Source organism: Danio aesculapii, chromosome 12 (genome assembly GCF_903798145.1).
Source record: "Danio aesculapii chromosome 12, fDanAes4.1, whole genome shotgun sequence".
Classification (NCBI taxonomy): domain Eukaryota; kingdom Metazoa; phylum Chordata; class Actinopteri; order Cypriniformes; family Danionidae; genus Danio; species Danio aesculapii.
The window spans coordinates 12,624,801-12,640,925 of record NC_079446.1 but is presented as its reverse complement, the minus strand read 5'-3'; the positions used below and the strand labels follow the sequence as shown (position 1 = coordinate 12,640,925).

General features: G+C 37.2%; 1 protein-coding gene across 1 annotated transcript in view; it reads left to right on the top strand.

Moving 5' to 3' along the window:
• The window catches only part of htra1b (HtrA serine peptidase 1b), a 75,138-nt gene that overhangs the window by 47,568 nt on the left and 11,445 nt on the right, over positions 1 to 16,125 (top strand). The window contains exons 4-8 of the mRNA XM_056469197.1: positions 8,132 to 8,326; positions 10,262 to 10,294; positions 10,607 to 10,721; positions 14,202 to 14,259; positions 14,445 to 14,540. Of these exons, the coding sequence (XP_056325172.1) occupies positions 8,132 to 8,326; positions 10,262 to 10,294; positions 10,607 to 10,721; positions 14,202 to 14,259; positions 14,445 to 14,540 (497 nt within the window). The remainder of the gene's footprint in view (positions 1 to 8,131; positions 8,327 to 10,261; positions 10,295 to 10,606; positions 10,722 to 14,201; positions 14,260 to 14,444; positions 14,541 to 16,125) is intronic.

Below are 16,125 nucleotides of genomic sequence, written 5' to 3'. Positions count from 1 at the left end.
TTTTACTATTAAAAATAAACATATCCATGCTGCTTATCCTTGGAACATTCCAAATTCTCTACATTTCACAAGGAGCCCTTGACTATCATTTACAGTACATGACCATCAGATCACCTTTCAGCGGTTTGCACAGTTCAGCTCTTCAGCTGATGCAGTCAGCATTAAACGCCATTGTCCTTTGAGTAATATTCAGCGTTGGATAAATTATCACATTTCAGGCTGTTGCAGTAATTCAGTTTCCATGTTTAATGTTGACTCCATTGACCTCTTACTGGAACAGGAAGTTAACGTGTTAATTTGCCAGTCAGTGGCAAGGGGTATTTATAATTTACAAGCAATGGACTGCAATTTTTGTATATTTATATCTTTCCTTTGTATTTTTCTACTGATGCAATAAAGGGAACAGCAATAGATGTGTGCAGTTATGCTTTGTGTCCCATTCAAACAGGTGCAGTGTTGCAGAAAATTGAGAAGGGGTGTCCAGTTCATATAACGGATATTGTTTAACACACAAAAGCACATATAATTTGAAGAGTAAATTTAGCATAGACAGATTTGGTGCACGACGCAGACTGCTGGCTTTAAGAGCATGATTGTAGGTTGTCGGAGGTTGTGGGAGTGAATGAAGGAGCAGAACAGTAGCATGTTATCTTTATCCAAGCATTGATTGTGCATCTGCAAACAAGCCTGCCTGGAATGCTCGGCAGGCATTCTCTGATACTCCCTTCGTTACGCTTACAAAAATACAGGCTTGTTTGTTTTTGTTTTTTTATCTGTCCTTCTGGACCATCTCTTAGGGGTTTAGTTAACCCTTGAGGGTTAAACTTTTAGGAAGATATTTAGTAAATAATGAATTATTACTGTGTCAAACTAATTTAGTCAATTTCTTTGGGACAAAATAAATAGAACCCAACATTTAAAGTGGACCTTAATATACCTTATTTTTACAAAATATAATTTAGGTCTCAGGTGTCCGCAGATTGTGTCTTTGAAGCTTAATCTAAAAATACAATCACAGGTTCATCAAAAATACCAACAATATCTCAAGCAAACTTTTTTATTTGTGAAACCCCCTGAAGTTGTATGATCTCATTTTACAGTTTAGTACAATTTGCTCATCCCCAAGTTTATGGTTGGGATTAGGGATGAGGTTTGGTGTCACAAGTTTAAAAAATCATATTTTCATACAAATGAATGCATATAAATTTGCAAAAATTTGCCACTAAACTGACAAAAAATGTAAAACAATTACATTTCTTCATGAGATCAGACTGGAAATATGTACTTCAACATACTTTTACTACATTTTTACTACACAAAATAAATGCAATGGGCCAGTATGATGCCAGCATTTATTCCTTTTAATGTTAATGATATTTAAAAAAGGATTATTATATGTATTTCTTTGCACAACACCAAATAAAATTCCACAAAACTTCTTAACGGTGTTTACATTTGTAATCAAATACATTTGCCTCACCTATCTATATCCATATGGACAACTTTTCTGGTGTGGTAGGTTTGCTTGGTAGCTCACCATGTAGGTGCAGAATGTTCAGGTTTGAGTCCGATAATGCACAGTTCCACAAATGCAGTGTAATTTTCTCTTATATACATTGAATGCACTTTTTTCTCAAAATCGCTTTTGAAAACAATATTGGTTGGATTTAAGGAAGTGTTTTGATCAGGTGATATGGTCTAGGTGATATGTACAACAAGCTGTGCCTTTTCATGCACAAGAAGGATGTGTATCTTAAAAGTACAACAAAAGTTAGCCTACCCTAGATAACTTGCGTAGACAGTGCCCTCTTGTGGATTTGTCATCTGAAGTGAACCACAAAATGTACACGGAGCAATGTAGTACACGTTTCACAAAAATGTAGGCACATGTTTCTAATGACCCAGGGTATTCTAATGATACCCCACAGATCATTATCTGGTTGTTAAATCTTACGTCATGTGTCACAATTTCTTGGTTCATTAAACCATTAAAATATTGGTGTTGGGATACGGAGACAAAAGACTGTAGTGTACACCATGTTTTTTTAAAGATTCACTTTAAAGTGAGATGTGACTAAACAGTGGTCATAAATGACTATTGAGTATTGAATTTTCTCAATTCAAATAAGTAGATGCTTGGACCCGGAAGCAGGTTTCAATTTGTCAATTTAACTATATTGTAGATTACCACTTGTGAGTGATAGCAAAAACATGCCGTTTTCATGTGTTGTGTTCATCTATAAGCTAATATGTGCCAAATAATTGATATATTTTGCATTTAGAAGACACAAGCATTCAAAACTTGCAGTTTCACATCAACATTTTTTATGATGTCAATGCATATTTCAGCTTCTGACCAGTCAAATACTCTCTAAAATTCCTGCCCCTGGCAGGAAGCTAAAACTTGCATTGTGATTTTACATTCAATTTAATGAATGGATAGCTTTTCATCAGCTCACAAGTCCTCTGTAATTCCCAGTTTTGCTAAATTTGGAGTGCCATTGTGGACAGAAGTATTTAAACAAAACACGTGAAATTTGATTGCGTCAACATGTAAAGCTTGAACATGCCAAGGCAGCAGTTTGATTATGTTTCTTAGCTATAAATGCACACTACAATTTTCATAGAAAGCAACATAACATCTCAGTTTAACAACAGCAACTAAATATTACAAAACACATACAGTGATTTGTCAATGTTTTATTGATTCACAAATGTACAAAGGTGCATCTATACAATACATAGATACAAATATAGTCTGAAACACAGCAGTGTCATTGGCTGTTGTGCTTGTTGACATGATGACAGTCAAAAGTAGCACGTTGACCAAATTAAGCTCACTCTGAAAACGTAGTCTGTAGCTAGAGGTTAGTATGACTGCATTTCGTCTTTAAAACAAACGCTACGGGGCAGTATGACATCAATCCTTTCACACTTAACAGCTGACTGCTTACCTCTGTGTGGATGGCTTTCCCGCCGTTACCAGTTTGTCCAGTTAGCTCGCCATGTGCATTAGTGAACTTGAGATGCAGATAGGAGTTGACTGCGACAACAGGGTTCGAGTCTGGCGAAGAATGGTTCCAGAAAGTGGGTAAGACAAAAACAGAAGTCAAAAAATAAAATAAACAAGTGAATAACAGGGTGAGAATGTGGAAAAATAAGAAAACGTGGTAAAAATCAGACGAGGGCTTTTCTTTTTCTTGATTGCTTTTTAAAACTGTAGATTTGGTTCAGGTAAGTGGGTCAATCTGTGCTTTTAAAAAACACTATTGGTTGGGTTTAGGGAAAGAGGAGGGTGGGTCAGTCGGTCGATCAGTCAACAGCGACCTCTGGTGGATTGGTGCGAGAAAAGCAGGTGCGAATGGCACTCGCGAAAGAAATTTGAAATCTCAAAAAGCATAAACAGTGGCCTCTGGTGGATTCGCAAAAGCAAAAACTGCAACAAAACGTACCTCCTGGGATGTGTTTGGTACTATCCAGAAATGTATAGCAGTACGTTTTCTGAATGAGCCTGGGTTGCTGTTGATAATACATTTTATGTTTCATGTTAGACCGAATCATCTTCCACACCCAATCGCCTTACCTAAAAATCAAATGTTAGTTACCATCAATTACTGTGCCATTAGAAACTGCTTAGTGATGCATTTCTCTATAGCTTTTATCATTCAAGTCTGAAGCACTGTTTGCAATTAGCATGTGTGAAACAAAGGCTTACTTCAGGTTAGGGTTTAGTTTGTTCCAAATTCCAGCCATAAACATAAGCAATAATAGTAGCGATGGTTGACTTAGCATGCAAATAATATGCTTTCCAAACATCATTCTGGCGTTTCCTGAAATTCTTCTTTTCCCTTAATAAGAAATCCATAATTTCTTTTCCAGCATCTGGGATTATCCTTAGGCTGCAAGCTGTAAAAATAACAGATGTACATAGCAAAACGCATACAGCAAGTGCACATACAGATTCTAAATCAAAAGACTTCAGAAGGATATATTGTAAAAATCATTTTATTTTAAATTCTTATGTGTGAAAAAGACATTGTTTCATGTGAGAAAAATGTTTCATGAGTTTGTTGTCAATTTTTAAACAGATATGTTTCCGTCTTGGCCCAGCTTGATGATATGAGCGGCCTCTTTTCTGTTTCACTGCTGTTTTATCTTCATCACTGCTGTTTCCTCTCTTCTCTCTCTCTCTCTCTCTCTCTCTCTCTCTCTCTCTCTCTCTCTCTCTCTCTCTCTCTCTCTCTCTCTCTCTCTCTTTCTCTCCCTCTCCCTCTCCTTCTCTCTCTCCCTCTCTCTCTCTCTCCCCCTTCCTTTTGCCAGAAGGGTAATGGTGTTGAAATCTCAAGTGTGAAACGGGAGGGTCTAATATGACTCAGAATTGTGTCAGCCATACAGCTGTGGCCACCGCAGGCTTTGATTACACTTTGATTTATTGTTTTTCCAAACAATAAAAAGGTTACAGTTGGATGCATAATCTAAAAAAACTTGTACCACACAATTCCACATACAAAACCAATGCACTAATTTGCTCATTTCGAAGTCAGTAATTGCTTTTGACAGAACCAAAGGCTCAGTGTTTCACTGGGGTAATACATTATAATTTAGCAGCTGGTATAGCATAAAAAGCTGCTTGATAAACAAAGCTGTGAAAGTATGGGAAGTAGAAAGACTTTGTATAAATGTATGCTTAGCTGCTTTTGAAATCCTATAGTGTTGCACATGTTTTTGGTGGATATGCAAAGAATAATGGTAAATCTGATGGTAATGTCTGATGGGGAACCTGAATAATGTAAACATCATGTAAGGTTTTTGTTGTCTGATTCAAATCCTATTAAGAAATCATGAAATGTTTGAAGAAAAATGTAAAAATATAATTTGATTTACTCTCGAACTTGTCCTGGGTTATTAGATGTGAGATTATGGTACCTTAAAGTCAGTCTAAACTCATTTCCAAAAATTATTATCATACTAAATACAACTTAAAAAGCAGAAGGAAACATGCTTGCTAAAATAATTGTGTAAACTATTCCGCAAAACTCTGTGCAAAATTCTGTGCTATCCACCGCAGCTCTTAGATGCCATTTACACTAAAGCTGCAGTTACGCTGCACTTTTTGTCCCATAGACTTCCATTCATACAGATGTGAATGCAACAGACCACAAACACACCGTGGCATTATGCGGCATTATGCATTTTTATTTTGAAATGCATAATTTTGTTACGTTTATGCCTGGTGTCTAGACTACAGCATCTTCATCAGTCTGTCAAAACTGAGCATTTTGAAAACACTAAAGGCTCCATTTTTATTTTTAAAAATGCTAGTGTTTGTTTTCAATGTACAGTGCATCCAGAAAGTATTCATAACGCTTCGCTTTTTCACATTTTTTTGTTACAGCCTTATTCCAAAATTGATTAAATTAATTTATTTCCTGAAAATTCAACACACAATACCCCATAACGACAATGTGAAAAAAGTTGTTGCAAATTTGTTAAAAATAAAAATTAAAAAAAGCTGAAAAATAACATGTACATAAGTATTCCCAGCCTTTGCCGTGAAGCTCTAAATTGAGCTCAGGTACATTCTGTTTCCACTGATCATTCTTGAAATGTTTCAGCAGCTTAATTGGAGTTCACCTGTGGTAAATTCAGTTGATTGGACATGATTTGAAAAGGCATACACTTGTCTATATTAGGTCCCAGGGTTGACAGTGCATGGCAAAGCACAAACCAAGCATGAAGACAAAGGAATTGTCTGTAGACCTCTGAGACAGAATTGTCTCGAGGCACAACACTGGGGAAGGTTACAGAAAAAATTCTGCTGCTCTGAAAGTTCCAATGAGCACAGTGGCCTCCATCATCCGTAAGTGGAAGATGTTTGAAACCACCAGGACTCTTCCTAGAGCTAGCGGACCATCTAAGCTGAGTGATTAGGGAGAAGGGCCTTAGTTAGGGAGGTGATTAATAACCCGATGATCACTCTGTCTGAGCTTCAGCGTTCTTCTGTGGAGAAAGGAGAACCTTACAAAAGGACAACCATCTGTGCAGCAATCCACCAATCAGGCCTGTATGGTAGAGTGGCCAGACAGAAGCCACTCCCCGCCTGGAATTTGCCAAAAGGCATCTGAAGGACTCTCAGAGCATAAAGCTGCCTTTCCACTGCACACAGCATTTGGTCACGAAAGTCGGAATATGCCCCCTTGTGGCAGTCACACAGAATTTTCAGTTTTGTCATGCACCATGGGAGAGCTGAGTCTCGTGGTGTCTGAAATAAAGTCTTTATTCTCCGTGCTTTCACCATGGTTGAATGAATGAATACTAGAAACTCATAGACCACTAAAATGTTTCAAGGGAATGTGGAGACAACATTACAAATAATATTCTTTATTACTCATTTATGAAGAAAAATGTTTTTTAATATGAACTTTTTTTCTGATTAAAAAAATAACGAAAAAAAAAAACCCTCCTATTTCTCATCTCGTGCACGGACCTGATTGGGCAACACTGAACTACATCACACCTGGTCGACCGGTCGCATAAGATCTAGTTGCAGGAGTTCAGTTATTTCAATGGATCCGCAGCTCAAATCGGATCCAAATTTTCTGCATATGGAGATGATCGGAACTCCACGCAGCTCCCAGACTAATCTCCATTGGAAAGAATGTCTTCCGGTCTGTCGCTTGTCGTTTGTCGTGTGCAGTGGATAGGAGGCTTAAGAAACAAAATTATCTGGTCTGATGAGGCTAAAATTGAACTCTTTGGAGTGAATGCCAGGAGTTACGTTTGGAAAATACCAGGCACAGCTTATCACAAAGCTAATATCCCTACAGGGAAGCATGGTGGTGGCAGCATCATGCTGTGGGGATGTTTTTCAGCAGCAGGAACTGGAAGACTAGTCAGAATAGAGGGAAAGATGAATGCAGCAATGTACAAAGACATCCTGAATGAAAACCTGCTTCGGAGTGCTCTTGACCTCAGACTGAGGGACGGTTCATCTTTCAGCAAGACAATGACCCAAAGCACACCGCCAAAATGTCAATGGTCTGGCTTCACAACAACTCGGTGAATGTCCTTGAGTGGCTAAGCCAGAGCCCAGAGATAAATCCTATTGAACATCTCTGGAGAGATCTGAAAATGGCTGTACACCGTCGCTTCTCATCCAACCTGATAGAGCTGGAGAGGTATGGCAAAGAGGAATGGGCAAAAATTCCCAAAGACAGGTGTGCCAAACTTGTGGCATCATATTCAAAAAGACTTGAGGCTGTAATTGCTGTCAAAGGTGCATCAGCAAAATATTGAGCAAAGGATGTCAATACTTATGTACATGTGATTTTTATTTTTTTTTTCAGGTTTTTCATTTTTAATAAATTTGCAACAATTTCAAAAAATCTTTTTTCATATTGTCATTACGGGATATGTAGAATTTTGAGGAAATAAATTTATTTAATCCATTTTGGAATAAGGCTGTAACATAAAAATATGTGGAAAAAGTGAATCGCAATGAATACTTTGCGGATGCACTGTAGACGTACTGAAATGCAAACTTGCAATAGGTGCTTCAGACGTGGAGTATGTTCAAATGATTAAATGATTTGAACATAATTATGGAGTAACATGGAGGACACAACCTCAGAAAGCTGCGGTCTGCTTTAGTCTCAGCAGCAGAGGTGTGTTGCTTCCACGTGTGGCTCTTTCAGGCCTTTCATTATCTGCAAGATCATCCATGAATGTTGAATATTTCAAACCACTGTACAGGGCAAGGCAACGCATCAATTTCAGCACACAGAGATAAAGGTAGCCACAATGTCAGGCTGCATCTTTGGTGTAAACCAAATACTGACCAGAAGAACAGTATGGGGATGAAAGCATATGTGTGTGTTTTATGGTTTGGGGTTAGGCTAAGACTGTCATATCAGAGAGCATTTGAAGAAAATGTGAGTGCATCAAATAAACAAAAAAATCTTAAAAGTAGGTAAAACCAGGGTTCCCTCTATGTTTTTATTTGTTAAAGATTGTATTTTATCAAATAAAGTTTTAATAAAGCTTTTTTGTAGAACATTTTTCAGAAAATATATGGCCTGGAGGATGGATTATAATGTCAAAGCCTGATTCTGTGTTTTGTTTGATATCGCAGATGAAGCTCCCAGTATTGTTGTTGGGCCGATCAGCTGATTTGAGACCAGGTGAATTTGTGGTGGCAATCGGCAGTCCGTTCTCCCTTCAAAACACAGTGACCACAGGCATCGTCAGCACCACTCAACGAGGTGGCAAAGAGCTGGGCTTGCGCAACTCTGACATGGACTACATCCAGACAGATGCCATCATCAACGTAAGCCCAAATATCACAATATACCATTTAGCCATTTTGTAATATCATGTGTTAAAACATGTAAATGATAGCGAAATGATAACATGCTAGAGACATTTACAATGGTGTAAAATCCTGCTATTTAAACTTGTTAGTGTAATGTTTTGCATGTTATAACATGTTAGTAACATATTTATTCCTGCTTGAAATATACCACTAGTTAGCCAGTTGTTCAAACATGAATGTACATTCACCGGCCACTTTATTAGGTACACCTTACTAGTACTGGGTTGGACCCCCTTTTGCCATCAGAACTGCCTTAATCCTTTGTGACATAGATTTAACAAGGTACTGGAAATATTCCTGAGAGTTTGGTCCATATTGACAAAGCATCATGCAGTTGCTGCAGATTTGCTCACATCCATGATGTGACTCTCCTGTTCCACCACATAAAAAAGGTGCTCTATTGTTTTGAGATCTGGTGACTATGGAGTACAGTGAACTCATTGTCATGTTCAAGAAACCAGTCTGACATGGCACGTTATCCTGCTGGAAGTAGCCATCAGAAGATGGTACTCTGTGGTTATAAACAGATGGACATGGTCAGCAACAATACTTATTAATACAGCCTGAACCATTGATACAAGGCAGGATGAATCCATGCTTTCATGTTGTTGATGCCAAATTCTGACTCTACCATCCGAATGTCGCAGCAGAAATCAAGACTCATCAGACCAGGCAACGTTTTTTCAATCTACTATTGTCGAATTTTGGTAAGCCTGTGTGAATTGAAGCCTCAGTTTCCTGTTTTTAGCTGACAGGAGTGGCACCCGATGTGGTCTTCTGCTGCTGTAGCGCATCCGCCTCAAGGTTGGACGTGTTGTGTGTTCAAAGATGCTCTTCTGCATACCTTGGTTGTAACGAGTAGTTATTTGAGTTACTGTTGCCTTTATGAGCTTGAACCAGTCTGGCCATTCTCCTCTGACCTCTGGCATCAACAAGGCATTTGGACCCACAGAACTGTCGATCACTGGATATTTTCTGTTTTTTCAACCATTCTCTGTAAACCCTAGAGATGGTTGTGCATGAAAGTCCTAGTATATCAGCAGTTTCTGAAATAGTCAGACCAGCCCTTCTAGCACCAACAACCAGGCCATGTTCAAAGTCACTTAAATCACCTTTCTTCCCCATTCTGATGCTTAGTTTGAACTGCAGCAGATAGTCTTGACCATGTCTACATACCTAAATGCATTTAGTTGCTGTCATGTGATTGGCTGATTAGAAATTTGCGTTAATAAGCAGTTGAACAGGTGTACCTAACAAAGTGGCCGGTAAGTGTGTTTCATGGTACATAGTAATACTCAAATGCTAACCATGTTAAAAATATGCACCCTGCATGTTAATTAGAAGCATAATGTTAAAAACGTATTAGCAACATGCTAAACAAAACATGCTAAAACGTAATGGCTATGTAGTAGCTACATCATGCTACAAATGGGTTCAACACACAATTTATTCTAATAGCTTGCTAGAATATAATAACCATGTGTTAGTAACATGCTAGCAACATGTTTGTTCATGCTAGCAGTGTTAAATTAAGTTAAAAATGTGCTAAAATTTGCCAGAACATGTTAACCATGTATTAAAACATGTTAGTGACATGCTAGCAACATGTTGGTTAATGCTAGCAGTGTTAAATTAGGTTAGCAGTGTGTTAAAACATGCCAGAAATACACTTGCTTTCTTTTTTCTTTCTTTCTTTCTTTCTTTCTTTCTTTCTTTCTTTCTTTCTTTCTTTCTTTCTTTCTTTCTTTCTTTCTTTCTTTCTTTTCTTACCCTAAATTTAAACTTAAAGATAACTTAATAACATCGTCACAAACTTTAATATCTACTTTTGATCAAGAGGAATAAACATATTGACATGCTTGTCATAAACCCATTCTTTCTGTGTTTCAGTATGGTAATTCTGGAGGGCCGCTGGTGAATCTGGTAAGAGTTTCACTCTTTGTTATGTATATCTTCCTCATGTGCAAATAATAAAACCAGCTTGAGTCTTGCCTGCAAGCAAATCCAAAACAAAACTGGGTTTCTACATTTAATGATGTTTATGGCATTTCTTTATTAGCCTAGAAACATATGTTGGCAAATGTGGCCGTGACCACAAACACGTGTGCGTTCATAATGATAAATGTCGGAAATATCACATTGTCACAGGAAGACATTTGTACATCCAGATGTTTGGTGTGCTTGTGTGAGTTCACGTTTACATTTGTGTCTTGACTCTTGTGTCTGTTGCTGTAGGATGGTGAAGTGATAGGAATCAACACGCTGAAGGTGACCGCAGGAATATCCTTCGCCATTCCCTCTGACAAGATCCGACAGTTCCTGGCCGAGTCTCACGACAGGCAGGCTAAAGGTCAGCAGCATAATTTAAAACATTTAAAACTCAGAAACATCTGAATAAGTCCTGTTATGACATATGTTTTCAATTTTATGTTTGTACATGGTAAGATCAGTCAAGTTCTTTCTCCATAGAGAGTTTTTCTCTATCAATAAGCACTGTTTCTAAACCCCCTCAAATGCCTCAAATTTAGGTCTGGATTTTTTTGTAACAATTTACTTTAGGTAGAATTTCATTTTATAACCAATGGCTTATTACCTTCTTATTAGTAGGTTATTGGCTGTTTGTTAGTACTTATAACCTACAAATACTGTATATTACTGCATGATGTTTTTCTAAATCTTTAATCCCACCCAATATCTAAACCTAATAATTACTACCTAATAACTATTAATACGTACCAAATTAGTAGTTTATTGAGGCTAAAGTAGTTAATGGTTATTAATAGAGGAATTTATGGGGTAGTTCATCCATAAAAAAAATATTTTTTGATGTTGTTTTATTCTGTTGAACACAAGAGAAGATACAGTATATTGAAGAATGCTGGAAACCTGTAACCATTGATATCTGTACTAGACAAATGAAGAGTTCAGATGCAAAAACCTCTAAGTGTCATTAAACATTTTCTTCTATGATAGTAATTTTTCCCAGACTCTTGTGTGCAGGTTCGGTAATTTCATTTTAATGGTGATTAATTGCCCTTAATGTGAATTAACTGAACAAAAACATTGGAGGTTGAGAAAAATGATCATTGTAGAAGATAATTTGAGATGGCATTTAGAATCTTTCCATCTAAACTTGGTTGAACCAGGCCATGGTATACTGGACCAGCTCTATACTCTCATCAGGGTACTTGAGGGTTCATGCACAACCAGTTCCACATGTGTTTTGTGGACTTGGAGAAGGCATTCGACCGTGGGGTCAGAGGCGTTCTGTTAAGGGCTGTCTCATCCCTGTATGAACAGAGTAGGAGTTTAGTTTGCATTGCCGACAATAAGTCACTTGTTTCCAGTGCATGTTGGACTCCAGCAGGGCTGCCCTTTGTCACCAATTCTGTTCATAATTTTTGTGGACAGAATTTCAAAGCGCACCCTTGGGCTGGAGAAGGTCCGGTTCAGGGACCACAGGATTTCATCTCTGTTATTTGCGATGTTGTTCTGTTGGCTTCATTGAACATGGACCTTCAGCATGCACTGGGGTGGTTTTCTGCCGAGTGTGAAGTGGCTGGGATAAGAATCAGCACCTCCAAGTCCGAGACCATGGTGCTTCACCAGGAAAAGAGCACATGTCACTCCGCTACTCACCCGTTTGCACTGGCTTCCAGTTGCTGCCCGCATCAAATTCAAAGCTCTGATGTTTGCTTACAAAGTGACCTCTAGCTGTGCTCCTTCGTATCTGCTCTCACTTCTGCAGATATATGTGCCCTCCAGAAACTTGCGTTCTGTGAATGAACGTCGCCTCGTTGTTCCATCCCAAAGAGGGAAGAAATCACTTTCCCGAACTCTCACATTCAATCTGCCCAGTTGGTGGAATGAACTCCCTAACTACATCAGAACAGCCGAGTCACTTGCTGTCTTCAAGAAACGACTAAAAACGCAACTGTTTAGTCTCCACTTTTCCTCCTAATCTGCAATTGCCTCTCTGGCTATACCACTAACTGTGCCCTCTCTCTCTCTCTCTCTCTAAAAAAAAAAAAAAAAAAAAAAAAAAAAAAATTTTCTACTAATGTTTTGCTTCTTAGACTTTTACACGCCTGAAACTTGTCTATAGCGCTTGTTCACTGCTGCTCTTATAGTTGTGTAAATTGCTTCCTTGTCCTCATTTGTAAGTCGCTTTGGATAAAAGCGTCTGCTAAATGACTAAATGTAAATGTAAATGTAAAAGATGGCTTGCCATCTCCTGGTTGGAGGAAAGTCCTTATCCAGGTGGAGGAGTTCAAGTATTTTGGGGTTTTGTTCTGTTTCGGATGCCTCCTGGACCCCTACCTAGGGAGGTGTTTCAGGCATGTCCCACCGCAAGAAGGCTTCGGGGAAGAGCCAGGACACGCTGGAGGGACTATGTCTCTCGGCTGGCGTGGGAACACCTTGGGATCCCTCCAGAGGAGCTGGAGGAAGTGTCTGGGGTCCTCTCCTAAAACTGCTGCCCCTGCGACCCGGCCCTGAAAATGCAGTTGAAAATGAGTGAATGAATGAATGAACATCTAAACTTTTTAAATACTATGGATGTCAATGGTTACAGGTTTTCAGCCTTTTACAATATATCTTCTTTTGTGTTCAAATAAACAAAAAGAAAAACTCAAACTGATCTGAAACAAGTGAAGTGTGAGTAAATTAATGGGCTCATTTAAATTTTTGTGTGAACTATCACTTTAAAATCAAAGTCTAACCAATTTTTTTGTATGTAAATGTATGTGTCCTGTAATTATTTCTGTCACTTTGCAGCATGATAATATCTTTGATAGTTTTTTTAGCTGAAACTTCACAGAAACATTTTTTAAGAGACTTGAAACCTATATTACCTTATTGCTTATATATATATATATATATATATATATATATATATATATATATATATATATATATATATATATATATATATATATATATATATTTATTATTATTTTTTTTTTTATTCATTTTTCTTTAAAGCTCATAATAGTGCAAAGACAAAATTTGCTAAACAAGGCAAATTAGTGTGAGCTTACCTCAAAATTCACTTGGAAGGGCTGATAGGAGTGCAAAGCTCTGTAGATGATTCTACTGCCAATGTGCAGTATAAATAAAGATGGATCAGCTCATTTTCCCAAAGACAAATGCAGTCAACAAAAAGCATCACAAATTAAAAATAATGTGGCATGGTGATCAATACGTTGTGGATGGTCTCCTTCTTGAAATGGAGAGAATGTTCTACCCTTCACTTTCTATTCCTTGTGTTCCCCCTACAGCAACAGCACTGCACGTCAAGTTGAAAAAACGGGTTACTACTTTTATTTTGGGTACCAAAATGGCAGTAAACAGACTACCGCAAACCTTAGTAAATCAAATTACATGATTATGTAAATCAGATTACATAACATTCTGGCATCATTTACTCGCCCTTCACTGAGAACAACAAAAGAACACAACAGAAGATATTTAGAAAAATGCTGAAAAACTACTATTTGTTTTTCCAGCTATGGAAACAATTTCCTGTAGAATCTATAGTAACTTAATGGCAGCAGATTGCCAGTAGTTTACTGTAAATAAATTACATCAAAAATACTGTACTTACATTTACTGCATCATTTATCTTGCTGTATATGTATTTTCAGTATTGTGTATCTTCATAATGCAACTTTAAAATACAGTAACATACTGTATAACTGTCCTACAGCAAAAATCTGTTCATATTACAGTTAAATGCTATGCAAATGGGGTTTGCACTGGTGCTAGCTGCTAGTAAATCAGTTCCTAAACTTGATTCAGATTTATATCAATATCTTGTATTACTTTTCAGGAAAAACAGCCACAAAAAAGAAGTATATCGGTGTGAGAATGATGACGTTAACTCCAACGTGAGTCTCAAAAACTTGTTTTTCTTTTCGTACACTGTTGTAAGTTAGTGAATATGGAGGAATATTTAAATGAAATGAGTCAACCATCTAAACAAATCATTTGAACTTGTATTGCTGATTATCCATGCAAACATGCAAAGACGTGGCATTTATGCCTGTACTAACCAAGAATCTGTTTCTAATAGACTTGCTAAGGAGCTAAAGCAGAGAAAAAACGATTTCCCAGATGTCACCTCTGGTGCTTACGTCATTGAAGTTATTCCTAAAACACCAGCTGAAGTGTGAGTAGCCCATCACATGCAGACACCCTTTACAAAACAGCTAATAAACTACCAAGGCAACAAACAAACGCAGGGAAACAAAGGGAAACCAAACTGATTACAATCTGATTACACACTATGGAGAGAAAACACTTAAACACATGGAATCTACGACAGGTAAACTTAAAATATATAGCTGGAGCAGGTAATTAATTCAGTTTTATTTCATGAGTTAACATACTGGCTTAAATATAGTCAAACACATTGTTACACATTTGATATATTGTATAAAAATGATGATTTTTATGTGAAAATGATGACTATTTGTGAATTAGCATTTCACCCATCACACTTTGTATTTTTCAAATATATTTATATATACACACAGTATTTTCTGTGTTTTGTCATGTACATATGCATTATGAAGTGGGATATTAAGTATAAAATGTGACCCTGGATGACAAACCACAGCTAATACATTAAGTTGCATGAGTATATTTTTGACAAATAACAGAATTATATTATATGGGTCAAAATTTTCAAAAAATCAAATGTTATTTTAATTTTATACCAAAATCATTAGATTATTAAGTAAGATCATGTCATATGCAGACATTTAGAGTAATGAAGTTTGCCCTGCGCGCTTGTGGTTCCTCAAAGAAACTTTTTTGGTGCATAAATCTTGTCAATGTTAATTTTCAAAAAGGTAATGGTTCGCACTAATCAAGTAATTGCTTCGTACTGTTTTTATTTTTTATTTTTACATTCTTCGGGTGATTAAAAACACAAACGTTTCGGCACAATGCCTTCCTCAGTGTGTGATACAATCTTCTCACTCCACCCTTTTTTATCCCATAATGAATTACACTGCGTCATTAGTTAGACGACCACTCTCATTTTCATTTCATTATTCCCCAATTAACCACAGAAAGACTATTTACTTTCACATTTCAAACATTATTTCACAGAGAAATCAGTTATCACATCAGTTATCATCATTTGTCAAGTGTACATCAATACAATGAAAATCCGACAGGCCATAACATTAAAAAATACATTTGACGGTCACTCGATAATTAAAGACAATCTTACCTTCACTTCAACACACACAACTAACCATACAAGAAATATTTACCCTCACCTTCAAAGACATTTTACAGAACAAATTGCACATTTACATCAATACAATCAAATTTCTGACAGTCCAAAACATAAAAAAATACATATGAAGACATTTAGAACATTTTCTTTCAGAAAATAATATAAAATAACTACTCAATTTGTGATTAGTAATATGCATTGCTACGCTGTATTTCGACAAATATTAACAGCTTTCAGCTGATGTATAAATGCTTTCAGTTCAACTTTCAGGTGATGTATAAATGTAAATGTCCAAAGCTGTCGGTTCCCTTTCGGATGGGGAACTCCAATGCTATGTGGAAACTTCCACTATGGGGATTTCGTCAGAATCCAATCATCTGAAAGAGTATAAAAACGGGCCAATGAAATGCCAATGAGTTGGCAGCGTCAGCGTGCACAGCTGGCGTCAATGACAATCAGTCATGCTATAAAGACGCATCCAGTGCCATGCTCGACATCCTTTCGC